The sequence below is a fragment of the Hemiscyllium ocellatum genome, chromosome 12 (genome assembly GCF_020745735.1).
Source record: "Hemiscyllium ocellatum isolate sHemOce1 chromosome 12, sHemOce1.pat.X.cur, whole genome shotgun sequence".
Lineage (NCBI taxonomy): Eukaryota > Metazoa > Chordata > Chondrichthyes > Orectolobiformes > Hemiscylliidae > Hemiscyllium > Hemiscyllium ocellatum.
In genome coordinates, this window is record NC_083412.1 from 24046260 (window position 1) to 24067294 (window position 21035).

At 46.8% G+C, this 21035-nt stretch overlaps 1 protein-coding gene across 10 annotated transcripts in view; it reads left to right on the plus strand.

Annotated features, from left to right (window-relative positions):
- The window catches only part of shroom2a (shroom family member 2a), a 219124-nt gene extending 201052 nt beyond the window's left edge, over positions 1-18072 (plus strand). For 8 of the 10 annotated variants that reach the window (XM_060833403.1, XM_060833407.1, XM_060833404.1 and 5 more), the window contains 5 exons: positions 3503-4075; positions 9640-10161; positions 11559-11727; positions 13299-13571; positions 17312-18072. In XM_060833403.1, the coding sequence (XP_060689386.1) occupies positions 3503-4075; positions 9640-10161; positions 11559-11727; positions 13299-13571; positions 17312-17581 (1807 nt within the window). In that variant the 3' untranslated portion in view covers positions 17582-18072. The remainder of the gene's footprint in view (positions 1-3502; positions 4076-9639; positions 10162-11558; positions 11728-13298; positions 13572-17311) is intronic. The other 2 variants (XM_060833412.1, XM_060833411.1) reach the window with 1 other exon arrangement.
- Positions 18073-21035: the final 2963 nt, after the last annotated feature.

Below are 21035 nucleotides of genomic sequence, written 5' to 3' on the forward strand. Positions count from 1 at the left end.
TCTGAACTGTAAGCTATATTCAGCATGTTGCATGAACTTGATTGCAGCCTGTGACAGCCAGAATGCTGAGTTCAGCTCTATTCCTGCTGTTTTGCATGTGCTTTGTGACACTGACAGAGAATGCTGCTAATCTTTGTGCTCTTTGCTGAACAATTGACTTCGTGCCCTGATTGTTTTAACAGGCATCATTTTTTAAAAAGAACCTTTTAATAGACCGAGCATAGACGACCTAACGATCAAAGTGACCGCGACTCGCATTAAATCAGGCTGTTAATATTTCGTTGTTAGAGAGACAGACAGAAAAGGCGACACTGTAATAAAATATCCTCAAAGCACTGCTCCTAAAAAAGCGTGTTATTCACCTGTTTCTGAACAGCACAGTGTTACAGCTTCTGTTTATTTTCAGCTGCTCTGAAAGCAGAGGTTAGGGAATTCCGGGTTATTAAATCCTACAGCGAACTCGTCACTAAAGAGATTCCTCACTCATTGCTCAGTCATCAGCAGACTCACCATAAAGGCATTACTGAAACGTGGAGAATCTGGAATTTGCTGATATAACAGTTCCACTGCTTGCTCCTGGATACATCGGGGGCACATATTTCACTGACCCGGTGTTGCATTGTCAGAGATCTTCAAGCCAACATTTACCTTGCAATCAACACAGCACACACTCATCCATGCACCGCCATCACACGCACACACATCCATGCAGACACACGCATTATTCTGAATCACATGCTCTGCCATAAATTCACTCTTGCACACTCACACGTACTCCCTCACTCTCAGGAACAATGAAGGGCTTATGCCCAAAATGTCGATTCTCCTGCTCCTCGGATGCTGCCTGACCTGCTGTGCTTTTCCAGCACCACATTCTCGACTCTGACCTCCAGCATCTGCAGTCCTCACTTTCTCCTAGCAGGTAAAGGGAGTCAGGTCAAAAAGCTCCATAATGCTGCACCCTGTTGTGTCAGCCAATGGCCATCAAGAGAGAGCCACTGATTCCCAGAATTCCAGAATGGGATTGATGTGGAACATTTGTTGCATCTTGCCCTCAGCAGTGCACAGCCACAATTTTTGTAACATCTGCTTCTCTAAGGCTAACCTTTGGCTCAGTGGTGACAGTCTCCCCTCATGGCGATTATGGATCCGAGTTCCATCCCAGAAGCTGGCGTTCCGGTGCAGTACTGAGGGAGTGCTACACTGTCGGGAAGTGCCCTCTTGCAGGTGAAGCAGTGAACTTGAGGTGCCAATCCGCCCTGGCAAATGAAATATAAAAGATGCCACCGCCATTATTTTGCAGAAGGGGTATTTTCTCAAGTGACCTGGCCTGTTTGTGGGATTTTGCTGTGCGCTAAATAACTTCCACACCTTGTCCATAGCGAGCAATTACATTTCAAAAATACTGCCTTGACTATACAGCACTACATAAATGCGAGTTCCCTTCTTTAATTTTGATGGTTATTTTCGACTTGGGGTCTGTTAAATAAGCTGTCAAGTTTTAGCTGCCACTGTTGGCACAGCTTTAGCTCTTCTCCAACCCCCCCCACCCCGCCCAAACGTTGTAGTTTATTTCTGCTGCGGGAGACAGTTTTAGGCAGTGCTCATAGAGTTATATGGCATGGAAACAGGCCCTTCGGTCCAACCCGTCCATACTGACGATAATCCCAAACTAAACTAGTCCCACCTGCCTGCTTCTGGCTCATATCCCTCCAAACCTTTTCCTATCTATGTATCTATTCAAATGTTTTTTTAACGCTGTAATTGGACCCACATCCGCCATTTCCTCAGGAGGTTTATTTCCCCATATGAACCACCCTCTGTGTAAAACATTTGCCCCTCATATCCTTACTAAATCTCCCTTCTCTCGCCCTAAAAATGTGCCCCCTAGTCTTGAAATCTCCCATCCTAGGGAAAAGACAGCTACCATTAACTCTATCTATGCCTCTCATGATTGTGTGAACTTCTATCAGGTCTATCTCGACCTCCTACCCTCCAGTGAAAATAAAGCTCCAGCCCATCTTTATAACCCATGCGGGCTGTCAGATGCCTAATATGTAGCTGCCTGACACCCTCAACCTGCCCGGGCCTAAGTCTGTAAGTAGACTAGGATCCAACGTGTTTATCAAGATAGCAGGAGTGCTGAAGGTTGTTAAGGGGATGTTTGTATCGAGCACCCTTGGTAGTAATGGTTACCAGTCAGGGTTTAACTCAGTGCTACACCTCCACAGTGATAATGAAGGGTGGAACTAGAGTTAGAATTGAATTTTATTGTCACATGTACTCAAAAATAAGAATCCATGAGCAGAGTGAAAAGTGCAGCACCACCTTGGCTACAAAATCAGAACTTTAAAAAACCCAGCAGAAATAAAAGAAAGGTAAGAAAAACATCCAGATCTGAAAGTCCAGGCCTTATCTCCATGTTTGGAAGCACAAATGCAGGCAGTTGGGTTTGGGGAGAACACTAAAGCATTGCAGAAATCACCCCTGGAAATGGAGGGGTTGTCTTAAGATGCTAGCAGGACTAAATGGGGCCTGCGTTCACTCCAGTTTAGAAGAGTAGGCCAATCTCATGCAAACGTGTTAGGTTCTGAAGGGACTTTTATATTATTTGTTGTGAGGTACACCTGTCCGTTAATGGACTGGTTGATCCATTCCACCCCCTGAAGGGACACAGAAAATTTTGGGGCAAGTTTCGGTCGATTGAATTGAGCGAAGGGCTGGAGCGATCCCAGAGGTTGGGAGGCACCTTCGATTAGACCTTGGAAATGGTGCTCAAAGTCATGGCGGTCAATTGGGAAATGTTGCTTTCCATTGGCTGGTGGTGAGACAGTCTGTGTGTAGACTACGTCAACCTAAGATGGTGAGCGAAACAACATGAGGCTGAATGCTGAAATGTTGTGCAATGTCAACCGCTCCCAGGAACAGTTACAGGAGTGGATTCCAAAGGGAAGTTGATAAATATGTTGAAAGGTTTGGAGCTGAGTGGACTGGCAGGGGCAGTGATGGGCAAAATGGTCTCCCGGTGCAGTGTATGACTCTGTCCATTCACTAAAGTCTTATTTCAGTTTTGCATGAAAGGGAACAAATTGCAAGGGAAATTAAGTTAATCCTGAAGGCTAAGAGGTTTACGATTGAAATGTTTTTGAAGTTGGTTTTGTTCTGATTTAAGTGACGAGATTTCATGGCGTCCTGTCAAATACTGTGGTGCACCGACACTAATGTGACACTAATTCACGGGTCTTTATTGGGAACTAGCCATAAAAGGTTGACGGGGCTAGTGCCATAGTGGAGCATCAGAAGAGATATGGGCCATTCAGCCCATCAGTCCTGTTCTACCAGGTCATGGCTGATCTATATCTAAACTCCACCTAGAGCCAGTGGGATGATTTGAAGAGCTTTTTCAATGAGCTGACAAGGACGTCACGGGTCAAATGGCCTCCTGTGTTGTGATGATTCGACAATTAATTCTTACGCTGTGTTTTTTGTTGGTTGTCGGTAGGTTCCTGGAGCCATTGAGCGTTGAGACTGTCTCCGAGGGATTGAGACTTCCATTGGAGAGAGGGCCTGAGCGCGGCTGGTCTGAGCGAAATGCGCCCGTCGATGAGAATCAGGCCCGGGATTGGCACGAAGGCCCAGCCGATGCCATGCTGAGTGGACACCCGGGTGTGGATGAGGACCAATTTGAACGGAGACCTGGGTCGGACGGTCCCACGAGCCAGGGGCTGAGCCAACCCTGGGCCATGGCCGGGAACCTGGCCTGGTCTGGGGAGACGCAGGCATCGCCCAACCTGCCCCGCGTTGGCGCGAGTGAAGCACCAATCACTGGCACCGATCGACCGCCCAGCTCTGCTGCTGGCAACGAGACCTGGCAGCCCACGCCTGGCGGATCCTCCAGGCCTGCCCATGCCGAGGCTGGGAAGGTGGAGCTGAGAGAGGATGCTGGGAAAAGCTCGGCATTCCATCCCCTGCCAACCTTGCCGCCGGACTCTGCCCGACCTCCTTCTCCGCAGTTTGCCCCTCAGAGACTCACCGACAAACCTCCCCCCACTGTGGAAGGTGACAGGCCACTCAGGTAAGCACTCCGAAACTCCTTGTGTAAAAAGAAGCCTCTTTCTTTTCCCTCCCCTATGCACCCCCCTCAAGGCTGTGGAAGTTTCAACATTATTGGCCATTGGAGTTTAGAAGATTAAGGGGAGACTTAATATAAACTTACAAGATAATACGTGGCTTGGAAAGGGTGGACGCCAGGAAATGTTTTCCGTTAGGCGAGGAGACTAGGACCCATGGACACAGCCTTAAAATTAGAGGGGGCCAATTCAGAACAGACATGCAGAGACATTTCTTCAGCCAGAGAGTGGTGGGCCTGTGGAATTCATTGCCGCAGAGTGCAGTGGAGGCCGGGACGCTAAATGTCTTCAAGGCAGAGATTGATAGATTCTTGATGTCTCGAGGAATTAAGGGCTACGGGGAGAACGCGGGTAAGTGGAGTTGAAATGCCCATCAGCCATGATTGACTGGCGGAGTGGACTTGATGGGCCAAATGGCCTTACTTCCACTCCTATGTCTTATGGTCTTGTGGTCATATTCCCAAATTGTCCTGGAGGGGGCAGTGTCATCTTAAACTGCTGCAGTCTCTACAGTGTCCTCAGGGAGGGACTTCCAGGATACTGATCCAGTGACAGTGAAGGAATGGTGAGATATTTCCAAGTCAGGATGATGAGTGGCTTGGAGGGGGACTCGAAGGTGGTGGTGTTTCCATATATATGTCTTCCGTGTGGTAAAGGTTGCAGGTTTGGAAGGTGCTGGTGAAGGAACTCTGCAGAACTGAGCATCAATGGTGGAGGTTGTGATTGTTTGTGGTGGTGGATGGGCTGCCTATTAAACAGACTGAACGTGTTTACCAAGATTGTTCTATCTATTGTTGCGAACCCAAGGTGAAGACCCACAGTGTGGAACCCTGCCACATTTCAACAGAAATAAAAAGGAAAACAGAATATTGCCAGGCTTTGAGCTAGAGGGAGAGGCTGAACAGGCTGGGGCTGTTTTCCTTGGAGCATCGGAGGCTGAGGGGTGACCTTATAGAGGTCTGTAAAATCATGAGGAACATGGATAGGATAAATAGACAAGGTCTTTTCCCTGGAGTGGGGGAGTCTAGACTAGAGGACATAGATTTAGGTGAGAGGGGAAAAATATAGAAGAGACCTAAGGGGCAACTTTTTCACCCAGAGGGTGGTTTGTGTATGGAATGAGCTGCCAGAGGATGTGGTGGAGTCTGGTACAATTGCAACATTTGGGTGGGTATATGAATAGGAAGGGTTTAGAGGGATATGAGCCGAGTGCTGGCAAATGGGACTAGATTAGGTTGGGATATCTGGTCGGCATGGACAAGTTGGACCAAGTGCAGTACATCTCTGTGACTTTATGAGAATTAGCAAGGGAGCGGTCTCAAGTTCCCTTCTTTAAAGAAGGTTGAATGGTAGGGAGGAGAGACTGGGGTGCTAGGGAGAGGCGTAGAATAAGTGAGAAAATGACTAGGACTCTGATATACACTGAAGGTTGATATCAGTGCAGGGGTTCAAGAGAAGACAAATCTAGTCATCTGGTTCAGAAACCTGCAAAGGAATGGAAAAGGACAGTTAAACTGCTCATTGACTGTCACAGCATTGACACAGAGAAGGGATGGGAACGACTGCACTGGAGAAGGGGAGAGAGTGAGTGAGTTTGGTTATAGTGAAGGGTGCCAGAGGGTGAGAGGTAGGCCTGCAGTCAGAGTGGGTCAGCCCACAAGATGTGGTGGCAATGTCCAAGCCTCAGGCTTTAGAGAGAAGTAGCAGGTGCTGAAGGGAGACTTAGCCCAAAGGAGTGAGCCAAGCTTTCTGAAGGTGGCTCTAACAACAGATGGTGAGAAAGGAGGCATACCCCTCGAGGTAGTAGCATGAGGAGACTTGAGAAGCTGGGATTGTTCCCTGAGGGGGAGATGGTTAAGGAGTGATTTAACAGAGCTGTTCAAAATCACTGAGGGTTTTACCAGAATACTTGGGAGAAGCCTCAGTCACTAGAGGAGACAGTAGATGAATAGTCGGGAAAGGGAACAAGAGGCGATGTGGACAGTCAGGTCAGGAAGAGGTGGTGAGACCAAGAGTGTTGTTACATGAAGAAACAGGAGTGAGGAAACAATAGGAGTGCCCATGTTTAATTCTGTTCTCTGAAATGAATAGGCAAGTTTCTCTCTACCAAACGGGGATTTTAATGTGAACTCTGCTTCTGTATTGTTGAAGTTAATGGTTAGCTGAGGCACGTAGATCAAATTTGATTTCTTGGTCCGTTAGCTGATCTCAGGGAAGCAACAAATGGCCTGAGTGTCCTTAGGCTGAGGAGTGAGAGCTATCAATCTGCCTCATGGTTCCAGGTGTCCCGGAGATCTTCCCTCCTCACAGAGTGCTTTCGGGAACATCTCCGGGACACCCACACCAATCAACCACACCGCCCCCATGGCCCAACATTTCAACTCCCCCTCCCAATCTGCCGAGGACATGCAGGTCCTGGGCCTCCTCCACCGCCACTCCCTCACCACCTGACGCCTTGAGGAAGAACACCTCATCTTCTCCCTCGGAACACTTCAACCCCAGGGCATCAATGTGGATTTCAACAGTTTCCTCATTTCCCCTCCCCCCACCTTACCCAGTTCCAACCTTCCAGCTCAGCACTGTCCTCATGACCTGTCCTACCTGCCTATCTTCCTTCCGCTCCACCCTCTTCTCCGACCTATGACCTTCATCCCCACCCCCATCCACCTATTGTATTCTTTGCTATCTTCTCCCCAGCCCCACCCCCTCCCATTTATCTCTCCACCTCAGAGGCTCCCTGCCTTAATTCCTGATGAAGGGCATATACCCAAAACGTTGATTTTCCTGCTCCTCGGATGCTGCCTGACCTGCTGTGCTTTTCCAGCACCACTCTAATCTTGATACTGTTCAACAGTGACTCCTACTGGCAAGCTCATGCCTGTGCACATTGTGATGTGGTGCCAAATGGTCAATACTCTTTATCTCAGCTTTTTTTTCCTTTTATTTGTCCATTCTTGATTGTCCTTGAGTTGAGTGATTTGTTAGGGCTTATGAAAGGGTTGTTAGGAGTCGACCACATTGCCATGGATCTGGAGTCATGCGCAGGACAGGAGCTGTCAGGGACACTCGTAAACCAGAAAGGTTTGCTTATGGCAGTATTAGTTATTAATTCCAAATCTCTATTAATTGAGTTCAAATTCCAGCAGCTTCTGTGGTAGGACTTGAACTCAGTTCCTGGAACACTGTGTGCTCTCTCTGGATTCCCAGTCCTACAGCAATACCACTGATCCAACATCTTCCCCAAAAAGTGAGGAGATGTTTAAAAATTACTAATTAGGCCTCAGCTGCAAGTGTTGTGCTGAGCTCTGGGCAGTATGTTTTCAGGAGGATGCGGGGGCCTTAAGGGCTGCAGAAGCAATTTCCCAGACTGGTACCGATTACGTCAGCTCAGGGTAGAGAGACACTGAGGGTGTTTTCCTTCGAATGGAGTTGGTTCAGAGGAGATTTGATCATTGACAGAGGTGCTCAAAGCTGTGAAATAGAGTAGACAAGGAGAAACAGTTTTATGTGTCAGAACGGCCATTGATCAACGGGTGCAGATTTAATGACATTGATAAAACAAGCAGAGGAAGTTGAGGACATGTTTATTCCCACAACAAGGTAGTTTTCTGACTGTGAGTGCCTGTCCCTTGGATGTGGTACCACCACTGATAGAGACCCTTATTTCATAACAGGGTGTGGTTGTGGAGTAAGTCCCCCTCCAAAAAGGTGCCCCTCACAGGAACATTGTCAAACAAAACCTGACCCAGAGTCACTCGGTGAGATGTTGGGACAGGTCACCAGAGCTTTGCCGCTGAGGGCAATATTCCTGTCAGACTACAAAACCCACCAGAGCAAGATGACTTGTCGTGCTGAGGATGAGCAAACGTCCATTTACATAACACCCTTCCCATCCTCCGGATACCTCAAAGCCCTGCCAATGATGTCAGTTGAATGTGCCGTCACTGCCATTTTGTGGGAAACCCAATTTGCACACGCACACATATTCACGCGAGGGATGAGATTTTTAATACTCTTTCGTGGAAAATAGGTGTCACTGGTTGGGCCAGCATTTATTGCCCATCTGTAATTGCCCAGAGGGATAAGAATCAACTGTGTTGTTGTGGGTTTGGAGTCACGTGTAGCTGAGGATGGCTGATTTCCTTCCTGAAGGGACATTAGTGAACCAGATTTGTTTTGTACTGACTATCAATAATTGTTACTTGGTCACCATGAGCCTAACTTTAAATTCCAGACGTTTTTTCCTTAATTCAAATGTCACCATCTGGGCATGATGGGATTTGAAACCACATGCCTGCAGCAACAGCAGTCTGAGGTCTAGATGACTAGAACAGCGACATTACAACTACATTACTGCCTTCCCCTTTCTGGAAGGGGTACACTTTGGTCAAGGACCGGGCACGGGGAATGCTGGGTAACTCCCCGTTCTTTATATTGCACCACGGGATGTTTCATGTTCACTCGGAATCCCAACTCCGACAGCGCAGCGCACTGAAGTGTGAGCCTGGGTTCCGTGTCCATCACTGGAGGCGAACCCAGAACCCTGTCCTTCTGATTCCGGGCCAGGGACGCTCCCACTTAGCCTGGGACAAATGGTCATTCGCGTTCATAAAACAACCCTTTCGGAGCCAGCCGGGAAATGGATGTTGCAGTGTTTAAATCATTGTCAAATCATGTTGGAATGCAGTTGTGTGTTCTGGGGGTAGGTGAGGCTCCCCAACAGAAAGACAGAGTGGAACAATGGTTTCCAGCATCTGCAGTGCTCACTTTTATCTAGAACAATGGACACTTGTGGGAGTTAGCTCTTTCTCTCTGTAACCAACTCGAGTCTTATTCCATATCCTTTCTCTAACTGTTCTTAAAGGTGGACCGTGCTTTTGTTATGCGTGCATTCTTTCAAATGGCCACAATACTTGTCTCCAGATGTCTGCCTTATCAGTCAGCCTGATTATTCACTGTAAAGGATTAGCAGCTAATCACGGTGAGGGGAGTGATGTTTGTGTCTTTTTTTGAGGAGCCCCCTTTCAGCTAGTGTGTTGGTGTGCAGGGAGTCTGGGTGAGTCGCTGAAGCAACCCCAGCAGCTAAGGGACAGCACGGTGGCACAGTGGTTAGCACTGCTGCCTCACAGCGCCAGGGACCTGGGTTCAATTCCCGCCTCAGGCGACTGACTGTGTGGAGTTTGCACATTCTCCCCGTGTCTGTGTGGGTTTCCTCCGGGTGCTCCGGTTTCCTCCCACAGTCCAAAAATGTGTGGGTCAGGTGAATTGGCCATGCTAAATTGCCTGTAGTGTTAGGTAAGGGGTATATGTAGGGGTATGGGTGGGTTGCGCTTCGGCGGGTCAGTGTGGACTTGTTGGGCCGAAGGGCCTGTTTCCACACTGTAAGTAATCTAATCTAATCTAGATGACTCAGGATCAGTCATCCCTTCTCTCCTCTCTGACTGATCGCTGCTGTTCCCCTGGTGTTTCCTTTCTGCTCAGCAAGGATTGTTTTCTCCCTGTGTGACAGGATCGAGAAGGTGACGGACTACAGTACGACGGTGAAGAAGGTGCCGATTAAGATCGTGCGGTCGGAAAGCCAGACGGAGAAGGACAGCCGGCACAACCTCCTGAACAGGGTGGAGGAGGCAGGCTGTGGCGGCAGAGACCAGCAGAGGGAAGCCATCGGCAGCTGCCAGCACTCTTCGCCGTTCACCACGTACAGTCGGCAGGAGGTGGACCGGGAAAGCACCGGCCAGTCCACAGGAGCAGCAAGCACCTCGTGGGAAAACAGGGAGCTCTCCCCCGGGCCCGGCTGCGGGAAGGCGAAAGAGAGGAACATGGATGATATCAAGTCCGAGGAGTTGGCGAGGGAGATTGTTCACAAGGACCGAACGCTGGCTGATATCTTGTACCCGAACTCGAAGCTAAAGACCACCATGGATCTGATGGAAGGCATCTTCCCCAAAGATGAGACTGTCTTACAGGAAGCTCAGCAACGCAGGAAGCTGCTTCCTAGCCGGCCTTACTCACCCAAGCCGACAGAGAACAGGTAAAGTCGTGGTGGGGCCGTTCGGGAAATTCATGTGCAAGTGACTGGCGAGAGTTCCCAGTTTGTTAAGGCTGCAGCTGCAGTTATAGAGTCATACAGCACGGAAATAGACCCTTCATCCAATTTGTCTGCACCGGCCAAACATCCCAATCTGGCCTCATTCCATTTGCCAGCGTTTGGCCCAAAATCTCCGAACCCTTCCTATTCATATACCCATCCAGATGCCTTTTAAATGTTGTTATTGCAGTTGTCTCCTGAGTAAGCCATTGTTACTGTGGGGAAGGATATCCACACAAGGCCTTAGGCAGAGGTGGGGCTTCGCCTTAGTTGAACAGAGTATCACACATTATTTAAGAACTAATTACATTACATCGAAGATAGCTGAAAATGTGTTGCTGGAAAAGCGCAGCAGGTCAGGCAGCATCCAAGGAACAGGAAATTCGACATTTCAGGCATAAGCCCTTCATCGGGAATGAGGAAAGTGAGGAAACTTCCCACTTTCCTCATTCCTGATGAAGGGCTTATGCCCGAAACGTCGAATCTCCTGTTCCTTGGATGCTGCCTGACCTGCTGCGCTTTTCCAGCAACACATTTTCAGCTCTGATCTCCAGCATCTGCAGACCTCACTTTCTCCTCGAAGATTACATCGAAGATACTCTTGTGAGACATTGGGCTCTACTTAAAAGCAAGTTTACATTACTTTTGCTAAAACAATCTCGATTTGGAGGGGCCGGTGTTGGACTGGGGCAGACAAAGTTTAAAATCACACAACACCAGGCTATAGTCCAACAGGTTTATTTGGAAGCACTAGCTTTTGGAGCGCTGCTCCTTCATTAGCCACAACCACCTGACGAAGGAGCAGCGCTCTGAAAGCTAGTGCTTCCAAATAAACCTGTTGGACTATATCCTGGTGTTGTGTGATTTTTAACTTAAAACAAGCTCATTGGTAACAAACACAGAACTAGCAGCTGAACTGAAGACTGGTTACTCCTTCCCGGGAACAGTCCTTCATTTTGTTAATTGTTCTCGTTGTGGGTCATCTCCCTGAGCTGTTGGCTAGCAGAGAGTGGTCACATTCTCTCTCTAACTCCCACTTCTCTGTCCCCCACTTCTGCAAATGCCAACGAGAGGCTGACCCCCCCCCAGCCACCCTCAGTCCCCCCAATTGATGCCACCTTTCCAGGAGGCTGCAGCAACCCAGCAGATGTTTGTCCATTGAAAGACAGCAAAGTGCTCCCCCCGGGCCATGAGTAACTCTGGGTCGGCTGCAGGGGGAGCTGGCCAGCAGGGGTTATGTTGGGAAGGGTCATCTCTGCTGATGAACCAAGAGTGTTTTGCTTGTCTCAACTGTCCCACAATGCAGTGCTGCTGACAATGGACTGTGTGTGTTTTGCTAGGGAAGAGGAGATAATGCCCATGGGGGTCTCCCTAACCACCAGCTCAACCTACTACAGTACATCCGCACCAAAGGCTGAGCTGCTCAATAAGATGAAGGACATGCAGCAGCAGATAGAACAGGAGGAAGACTCGGAGGATGAGCTGAACCACGACCTCACTGAAAAGAAGGTAATGCACTCCGCCATTTATTTGGCTGGTCGTCATTTAGTGTAGCAGCCTGGTGGTCCTGGGCAGGATGGCAGAACAGTTGGAGCAGGCAAGGGATTGGAAAGACCTGCTGCTGACACCCTCGGGTTACTGTGGGAGGAGAGGTCAACAAGGCAAGGTGTGCCAAGAGAGGGCACCAAGAGGGAAGAGTGTGGTTTGCCAAGGCAGAGCTAACAACAGGAGGCACACCACCATGATGTCAGTGCCACTGCTGTCTGGCTCCAGTGCAGACGCTGTGTCTGTTTGTTTGTCTTGTATGGGTTCCCTCACAGAGCTGAGCAATCATCCTGTCAACTGACAAGATGGAGTTAGCTGGGCCCCGTTCCAGACATAACCAGCCCACTCCTCGACAGTGTGAGAGTGAGTCATGGCTTGAATTGCCCAATGTTCTCACCGGAGTGGAGCCTTTACACAGAGCAGAACCATTGATAGCACTGCTGTTTAAGAGCTTTCTCATTTCTCGAGTCGGATTCTCTATTAATGGCCCCTCGCTATTATCAAGTCGCCTTACTCACAAGGGATTTGCAAGCCAGTAAGAGGCCTTTCAGCCCAACCCATCTGCTGATGCTCCATACTGTCTCCCAGTGCACCCTATCAACATATCCATCTCTTTCCTTTTCCATCAGGTACTTAGCTCATTCACCCCCTTAAATATGCATCTGCTTTTTGCCTCAAATACTTTCTAGGGTACCGAGCTCCACAATTCTGCCAAATCCCAGCTTACTATTTAAAACTAAGAGCACTAAAGCAAGACTTTAGTGCCACTGATGTTATTGTTTTGGATACAGAGTCCTGGAATCAGCCACATGCACCCATTGTCATAGAAAACACAATCAGATTCTATAGAGTAAGAGATAAATGTATCCATTTATTAACAAACATTGACAACGGCACTATCCAGACACACGCAATAATTAGAGAAACACTCAATCTCTGCTTCTTATTTCAACCTGTCACCAAAAAAATCCCCATGTTTCCATGCACTCTGCAAACACAAATATTGTGATCTTCTACCCAGTGACTCTGTTATCCATTATTTAGTTATTGATTTGCCTCATTGAGACTCCCAGTGAGCCACATGTGGCCTCTGCTTAATGTACTGATGTAGCAAAGGCTACAACTCAGTATCTCCCCAGGACTGACATGCCTAGATTTGTAAGCTAAGACATAAGTTATTTCTTTTCATAATAACGCATATTAAAACCAGACTGCGGGGAGAGTTTTCTGTTTGTTTCTTTTTCCATTTCTTCCACTGTCAAGTTACATTTACCCAAAACGAGAACCGCTGGATCTGAAGCTACAAATGTACCCACTTGCTGCCTTGTGCATGCCCAGTTTCATATCCAGGTTATGTTGTTGCCTTAACAAGGATACACAGTGGAAAGGTGAGGGGTGCGAGTTGAAGTTAAACTGTCCGAGATTGTAGGAGGATTTGGGCTGGCGATGCGGCATCTCTGAACATTGAGGGCCTTGGCGGTTTTTTTCCTGTGTGACGTTGGTCGCCAAAATGGCGTCTTGTCTTGCTCCCACAGCAAGAGCTGATCGACAGCATCAGCAAGAAGCTGCAAGTGCTGCGTGAGGCCCGAGAGAGCCTGCAGGACGATATCCAGGCCAACAATCTCCTAGGCAACGAGGTGGAGGCCATTGTCAAGCAAGTCTGCAAGCCCAATGAGTTTGAGAAGTTCCGGATGTTCATCGGCGACCTGGACAAAGTGGTCAACCTGCTGCTGTCGCTGTCTGGTCGGCTGGCCAGAGTAGAGAATGCCCTCAATACTCTAGACGAGGAGGCCTCTCCGGACGAGCGGGTACGTGGCTCCGAGACGGGCCGCCCTGTTTAAAGCTTGTAGTGCGACAAATTAAAGCACCGATATTAATATACAGTGTATCGAGTACAATGCTGCAGCAGTATCCCATAATTGAGGGAACCATAAGAAATAGGAGCAGGAGTAGGCCGTTCAGCCCCTCGACCCTGCTTGCCAACAATAGAATCTGACATTCCTCACATCCACTTTGCTGGGCCTTACCTGTTGTCCTTCATTTCCCCTCCCGATCACGGACCTATCTATCTCAGCCTCAAATATATCCCAGGACTGTGCTGCAGCACAGAGTTCCAAAGACACCCAGCCCTCTGAGAGAAGACATTCTTCCTCATCTCAGTCTTCAATTGCTCCCCGACCCCTACCCCGACTGTAATTCTGAGACTACACCCTCTGGCTGTAGGAGGAGAGACACCCCCTCAGCGTTTACCCTGTCAGTCCCCTTCAGAATCCTGTAGATTTTAGTGAAATCACCTCTCTTTCTTTCAAACCCCAGTGAGTACAGTCTCAGGCTGTTTAGCTTTTTCTTATAAGACAATCCCTGTACCAGGGATCATCCGAGTGAACCATCTCCAATCTGCCTCCAATCAAGCTTATGTATCTTTCCTTAAATAAGGGGATCAAAACAGTTCAGAACCTTGCACAGTTGTATTAAGACTTACCTATTTGTTTATCTGTGCTACTTAACTCTGTGATCTGCCTGTATTGCTTGCAAGACAAAGCTTTTCACTGAGCCTCGGTGCACATGACAATAAATTAAATTCAAGACATCCCTGCTCTTACACTCTAACCCCTTTTGAAATAAGGGCCAACATTCCATTCGCCTTCCTGATTGCCTGCTGTATCAGTGTGCTAGCTTTCTGTGATTCGTGCACAAGCAACCCCAAGTCCCTCTGTTTTGCAGCACTCTGCAGTTTTCTGCTAATTAAATAATGCTGTTCTTTTGTTCTCTCTTTCAAAATGAACAATGTCTCATTGCCCACATTATCCTTCAAAGTGCGGCAGTTTGAGTAAATTCCAATCCCAACATGTCAGTGAGGGTACTTGAATTCAGTTTACAGACTTTGCAAACGTACAGTTAGTATCAGTTTAAAAAAAAATTAAGAAGCTGGGGGAACTGTTTACCTTAGGGAGAAAAGCTGCCATTCTCGCCCAGTCTGACTACTAGGTGACTCCAGTCTTAAACCAACGTGGTTGATTCTGAAGTTCCCTCTGAAATGACCTTTGGCTTGTTCCAAAGTGCTACCAGCAGTTAAAGGGGCAACATGGGAGAGACATTGAAGATTGACAATGCCAGGGACACCATCCTAGTCTAATCATGTACATAATAATCTGCAGCTGTAGAGTCATAGAAATGTGCAGCACAAAAACAGACCCTATGGTCCAACTCATCCACGCCAACCAGATGTCCTAAACTAACCTAGTCCCATTTCCCACAATTTGGCCCATATCCCTCTAAACCCTTCCTATCTATGTACCTGTCCAGATGCCTTTTAAATGTTGTAATTGTACCAGCCTTCACTAGTTTCTCTGGCAGCTCATTTCATACAAGCATCAATAAGTTGCTATCCGAATTCAGAGAACACTGGAGAAACTCAGCAGGTTTGGCAGCATCTGTGGAGAGAGAAACAGAGTTAACATTTCAAGTCCAGTGACCCTTCTTCAGATCTTTCTCTTTTTTATCACTCAAAAGAAGAGGCATACTAGACTCGAAAAATTAACTCTGTTTCTCTCTCTCTCTGCACAGACGCTGCCAGACCTGCTGAGTTTCTCCATTCTCTGTCTTGGTTTCACATTTCCAACATCTGCTGCACTTTGCCAGAATGATCTACTGAACGCCTCGTAACTCATAAACTCACTCCTGAATACGATGATTTCCACTGTTCACTGAAATATTAATTAACATTAAATATTAACTGGAGTTATTCCAGGGACTTAGCCATTGAATTCCAGCCATCTACAGCATGTCTAGGAGAGGGAATTAAAAACTAGGTTTAAGGTGAGAGGGAAAAGGTTTAAGATGGACCCGAGGGGCAATTTCTTCACGTAGAGTGTGGTGCATGTATAGAATGGAGCCAAAGTGTGTGAGTTAGGTACAATTGCAACATTTTAAAAAAAAACATTTGGATAGGTACATGGATGGGAAGGGATTAGAGATATGAACCAAATGTGGGCAATTGGAACTAGCTGGGTGGGCACCTTGGTCAGCATGGACTAATTTGGGCCGAATGGCCTGTTTCCATGTTATATTACTCTATGCCTCTATGTCACCCAGTCATTAAAAATAATCATTTTAATTTGAGGATACATAATAGAGACCAAATGAAGAGAATTTTAGGATCATAGATGTCAAAAAATTTGGATTCCTAGTCCTGGTGTTTTTTTCATATCCATAGAATTAGGAAGATGACAGAATTTGCATTTATATAGCACCTTTCACTATAAAAAGACACTGCAAGGCATTTTAAAAATATGAAATATTTTTCAAGTCGTTGCTGTACTTGGTCCCGCAGCAGGCTCAATTGCACAAAGCAAGATCCCACAAACATCAGTGAAATGATCACCAGGCCACCTGTTTTGGTCATGTTGGTTGAAGAATAGATATTGGCCAGACCACCAGGAGGATCTCCCCTGCTGTTCAAACTAACGTCGTGGAACCTTTTACTTGCACCTGGGAAGGCAAACAGGGTCTTGGGTTAATGCCTCATTCACGAGGGACAGTGCAGCACTCCCAGAGTGTCAGTCTGGATATTATGCCGAGATGCCTGTGATGTGAGGCTTGAACCCACAACCTTCTGGCTCGGATGTGAGAGTGCTACCCACTGAAACAAAGATAGCACCTAAAATCCGAGGCTGTCCTGAGCTCTTGGGATGGCCACGTGCAGTGCTCAGTGTGCAGGTCAGCTACACAGAGGAGGAATAGCTCCACTCCAGGGAGAATAAACAGCCACAGATCGGAACAGTAGTTCAGTGATTGCCACTAGAATGTCATGCATGTGTATGTATGTGTTTATAACACAGACATATAAATATATATATATATGCAGGCTGAAAATGTGTTGCTGGAAAAGCGCAGCATGTCAGGCAGCATCCAAGGAGCAGGAGAGTCCATGTTTCGGGCATGAGCCCTTCTTCATGAAATGGTCTCATGCCTGAAACGTCGATTCTCCTGCTCCTTGGGTGCTGCCTGACCTGCTGCGCTTTTCCAGCAACACATTTTCAGCTCTGATCTCCAGCACCTGCAGTCCTCACTTTCTCCATATATATGCAGGCCCCAGCAATGCCTTCCCTGGCCGGTGAGATTGCTGACACACCGAACGGACCTGAGAGAGTACATGCAACCATCAGTCATAAACCTCAACCCAGCAAACGACACCCCACCCTCTGGAGAGTTGAGACGAGACTAACCAAGAATAACAGGGAGGCTGTATTAAAACAAGAGTGAGGAGATTTCCCTTGCCTTGTATGTTGGTTCTTTTACAGAATCTCAGCTCCCCAAAGGTTTGTGCAGAAGAGATCAGGATAACATGCTAATGTATATTCTGTAGTAAGAGACAGAAAAGAATGGCTTTCAAATGTACCTTCCCAACACCCCCCACACCTCCACAAATTGTGTGATCATTTGAAATTTGGCATTCTTGTGTTTATCCAGATAAATGCAATTGAAAGGATTCTGCAATCCATCTCTCTTCTCTGCAAGTGATTTCTGTTTTCTTTTCATTTTGTAGAAGACGCTCACTCAAAAACAAAAGCTGCTCACAAGACAGCATGAAGATGCCAAGGAGCTGAAGGAGAACTTGGACAGAAGGGAGGGGGTGGTGTTTGACATTCTCTCCAGTTACCTGACAGACGAGCTCCTCCAGGACTACGAGCACTTTGTGAAGATGAAATCGGCCCTTATTATTGAGCAAAGGGAGCTGGAGGACAAGATCAAACTGGGAGAGGAGCAGCTCAAGTGTCTGCTGGAGAGCCTGCCTGTTGATGGCAAACCAAAGTAGAAACCAAAGGGTTAAAATGTTGTACTGGACACTGGGCTGCCTGCTCCCCTCTTTCTATCTGTGTGCGTGTGGTATAGCTGGATCTGTCCACTGGGGGGAGCCCAGCGTGGGAGGAATGACTTGAGGCCACGATTCTGAGCATCAATGTTCAATGCAGAACTGAGTTCTGCCATATTGAACGTTTAATATTTTTAAACTTTTGGATATTTAGTCACACGTTTGACATTCTATTTGCTGCCACATCAACCACTCCCCCGCCTACCCCCCCTCAGTCCTGCCGATTTGTCCCGTTTTTATCTGAGAAGGGTGAAAACGAAAAAGAATTGTTTCTTCGTTGATTTTTGGCCAAGGTTCTGATGCTTTGGTTCCCAAACAGGTTTTTTCCCCCCTTCTGGATAAATGTGACATGTTCATCAAATGATGTGATAACTGGATATTTTTTCTTTAAAAAAAAAAGAATGTGCATTAAATTAATTTATTGTAGCATTTATTAAAGCAAATAGATGGTTACAGAAGACAACAGTGTTTCATTGGAGGCAGTGTTGAATATGTCAATGTTTTACTTCCTGGTTTACAGATCTTTACACTCAAACTCAGACTGCATAACGAAATGTCTCTAATTATCTTGCTTAAGTAAACTAGTTTTCACCCCCTCCGCCATGCTCTGTGTTTGGCCTTCAAATGTGCATTTTAAAAACCTGAATGTAAAAATACTCTGGTCAGCTTATGAAAAAAACAGCCAAATCATGTGCCTCTAAAATGGTTTGACTTTCATCTTACGATAAGCTTCAATGTTATCAAGGAGTGAAAGGATGATTAAAACTAATCACACATGGTCAGAGCAACCGGGCAAACACCTAAGGCTCTATCAACAACTTAAACATTGTGGAGGAGGTTTTAATTTTAGCTGCTGAAGATATACTGCCAGGTATTCTGAAATGTATTTTAGAAAATTGCAGGTTATAACAGTTTTATAAGACCAAAATGGCCAATGTTATGGTGCTGCTTTGCGTTAATTGTAGTGCACTGCTGGAAGTCTAACATTACCATTTGTAATGTGAAACACTTATCGTCAGGAGCTCACCAATAAGGGTCAATATACTTGGGTTTTGTTAAAAGCAACGGAGACAAAGATCTTTTTTGATTCTTATAAGAGCCATTCAAAATACAGCATCCAAACCACAATGCAATGGAGGCAAAGTGACCTGCGTACGAAGGATTTGAACATTGGGATGACTTGGCTGCCTTTCCGTCTAGTTTCAGGTACTGAATGGGGCTTTGCCAGTTTGTAAACTGTTGACGATTTAAAAGTCGGTAACACTCTGTTACATTTGCCTGAATGCACTTCATGTCAAATCTGTGTAAGTTGGGTGTTTCTACCCGCACCTCTGTAAACTAGGCACTGCAGTGCCTTCAGTGGTAGTAGATTGTAATTATCGTGTGACAAGTTGACATTGTTTTCCATTGTCAATGTGGGACAGAATCTGTGCTTTTCAAATGGGACTGATTTAATGATGTCTCCATTCTGTGGCCCTGTTATCCTCCAACTTTTATGTTTCTCTCACCTGACTTCTGCACTGGTTTAACTTGCTGAGTTCCATCAGTGTCGCTCAGTCTATTACAGCATTAGAGTCAGCTCCTCAGTAAAGGTCTGGCTGCTGTTGACACCACATACACATACAGATGTTTTATTCAATGGCTTCTTTCGAAACTTTGTGCACTCTTCCTGCTGAGGAAGCAGAAAAGGGAGGTGCCGGAAGAGTGTGCACTTCTCGCTGCTGTGTAAGATGGCCAGGATGGAGGCTCCCACATCACTGCCAGCAATGAGGCTGAGATATATTTTAGTGATACGGATTGAGAGCTGGGCAGCAAACTCCCTGGGAGTAAAGAGTTGGATCTTTCCCCTGGAAGGGCAGCCATGTCCTTAGTTTGGGAGATGTGAGAGACCGGAAATATTGGAGCAGGATCATTACTTCAGACAAACCTGCAATGCTTTGTGATTAATGCAAGCTACCACTATGTTGCCATTCATTGTGGAGACCTCTAACAAGTGATTGCCCGTGTCCTCCTCCAAGGGCAGTGTCTGCTGCTGGAGTACAGTACCACAAGTGCTCATCTCCAGTGGGTCTTCCATGTGCGAACATCAAGTGGGTTGTTTGATGGTTGGGCCTCTGGCTGAGAGGTAGGGTACTACTTTGAGCAAACTAAAAGCAATTAACCTCACTAACTGTCAGGGTTGGAGCTATAGGAAGAGGTTGAATAGGCTGGAGTGTCGGAGGCTGAGGGGTGACCTAATAGAGATTTATAAAATCATGAGAGGCATGGATAGGGTGAATAGACAAGGTCTTTTCCCTGGGGTGGGGCAGTCCAGAACTAGAGGGCATTGGTTTAGGGTGAGGAGTGGAACAAAGGGACCCAAGGGGCAACTTTTTCACACAGAGGGTGGTGCGTGTATGGAATGAGCTGCCAGAGGAAGTGGTGGAGGCTGGTACAATTACAACATTTAAAAGGCATCTGGGTGGATATATGAATAAAAATGGTTTAGAGGGATATGGGCCAAGTGCTGGCAAATGGAACTAGATTAGGTTAGGATATCTGGTCAGCACGGGCGAGTTGGACCGAAGGGTCTATTTCCATGCCTGATTTCATACATCTCTATGACTAACTAATGAACCAACCCTTAAACGGCCACTGCAATAAAAAAAGTTTCAATATTTGTATGAGCAGTTGCCAGTTAAACCCACCATAGCAATTAATTATACTCAATGTTATTAACTCTGCCATCACATATCTCCATGGCAATATTGCAGACAACTGATAGGTCAGCTGACTCTGATACCTCTTCCAACATTCATCACAGAATCCCAAAATCGTTACAGGTCGATGAGGCCATTTGGCCCTGCATGCTTGTTATCTCGTGCTAATCCCCTGTATTTTACCCATGTCTGTGCACACTGTTTCTATAGAAAAGCTCCAATGCCATCTTGAACGTCTCAACTGAACCTGCCCCAACCACATTACCAGGCAGTGCACTTCATACCCTTGCTACACGTTGTGGGAAAATGATTGCTTTTTCTCACACTACCCTTGCTTAGTTTGCAGATTGCTTCTAATCTATATTCTCTGACCTTATTCCTCGAGGGACTGCTTCTCCCTGTCTAGTCTGTCCAGCCCATTCGTGATTTTGAAAACCGCTGTCAAATCTCATCTCAGTCACCTTCTCTCAGAGGAAAGCCGTCCCAACGTCATCAATCTATCCACCCAACTGAAGTTTCTTATTCCTGGAACCGTTCTTGGAAATCGCTTCTGCGCTCTCTCCAGGGTGTTCGCGTCTTCCCTGTAACGATGCACCCACAATGGTACCCAATACTCTAACTCAGGTCTAACCAGTGCCTTAGACAAGTTCAACATCACCTTCTTGCTCTAGTACTTTACGCCCTTCATAATTAAACTG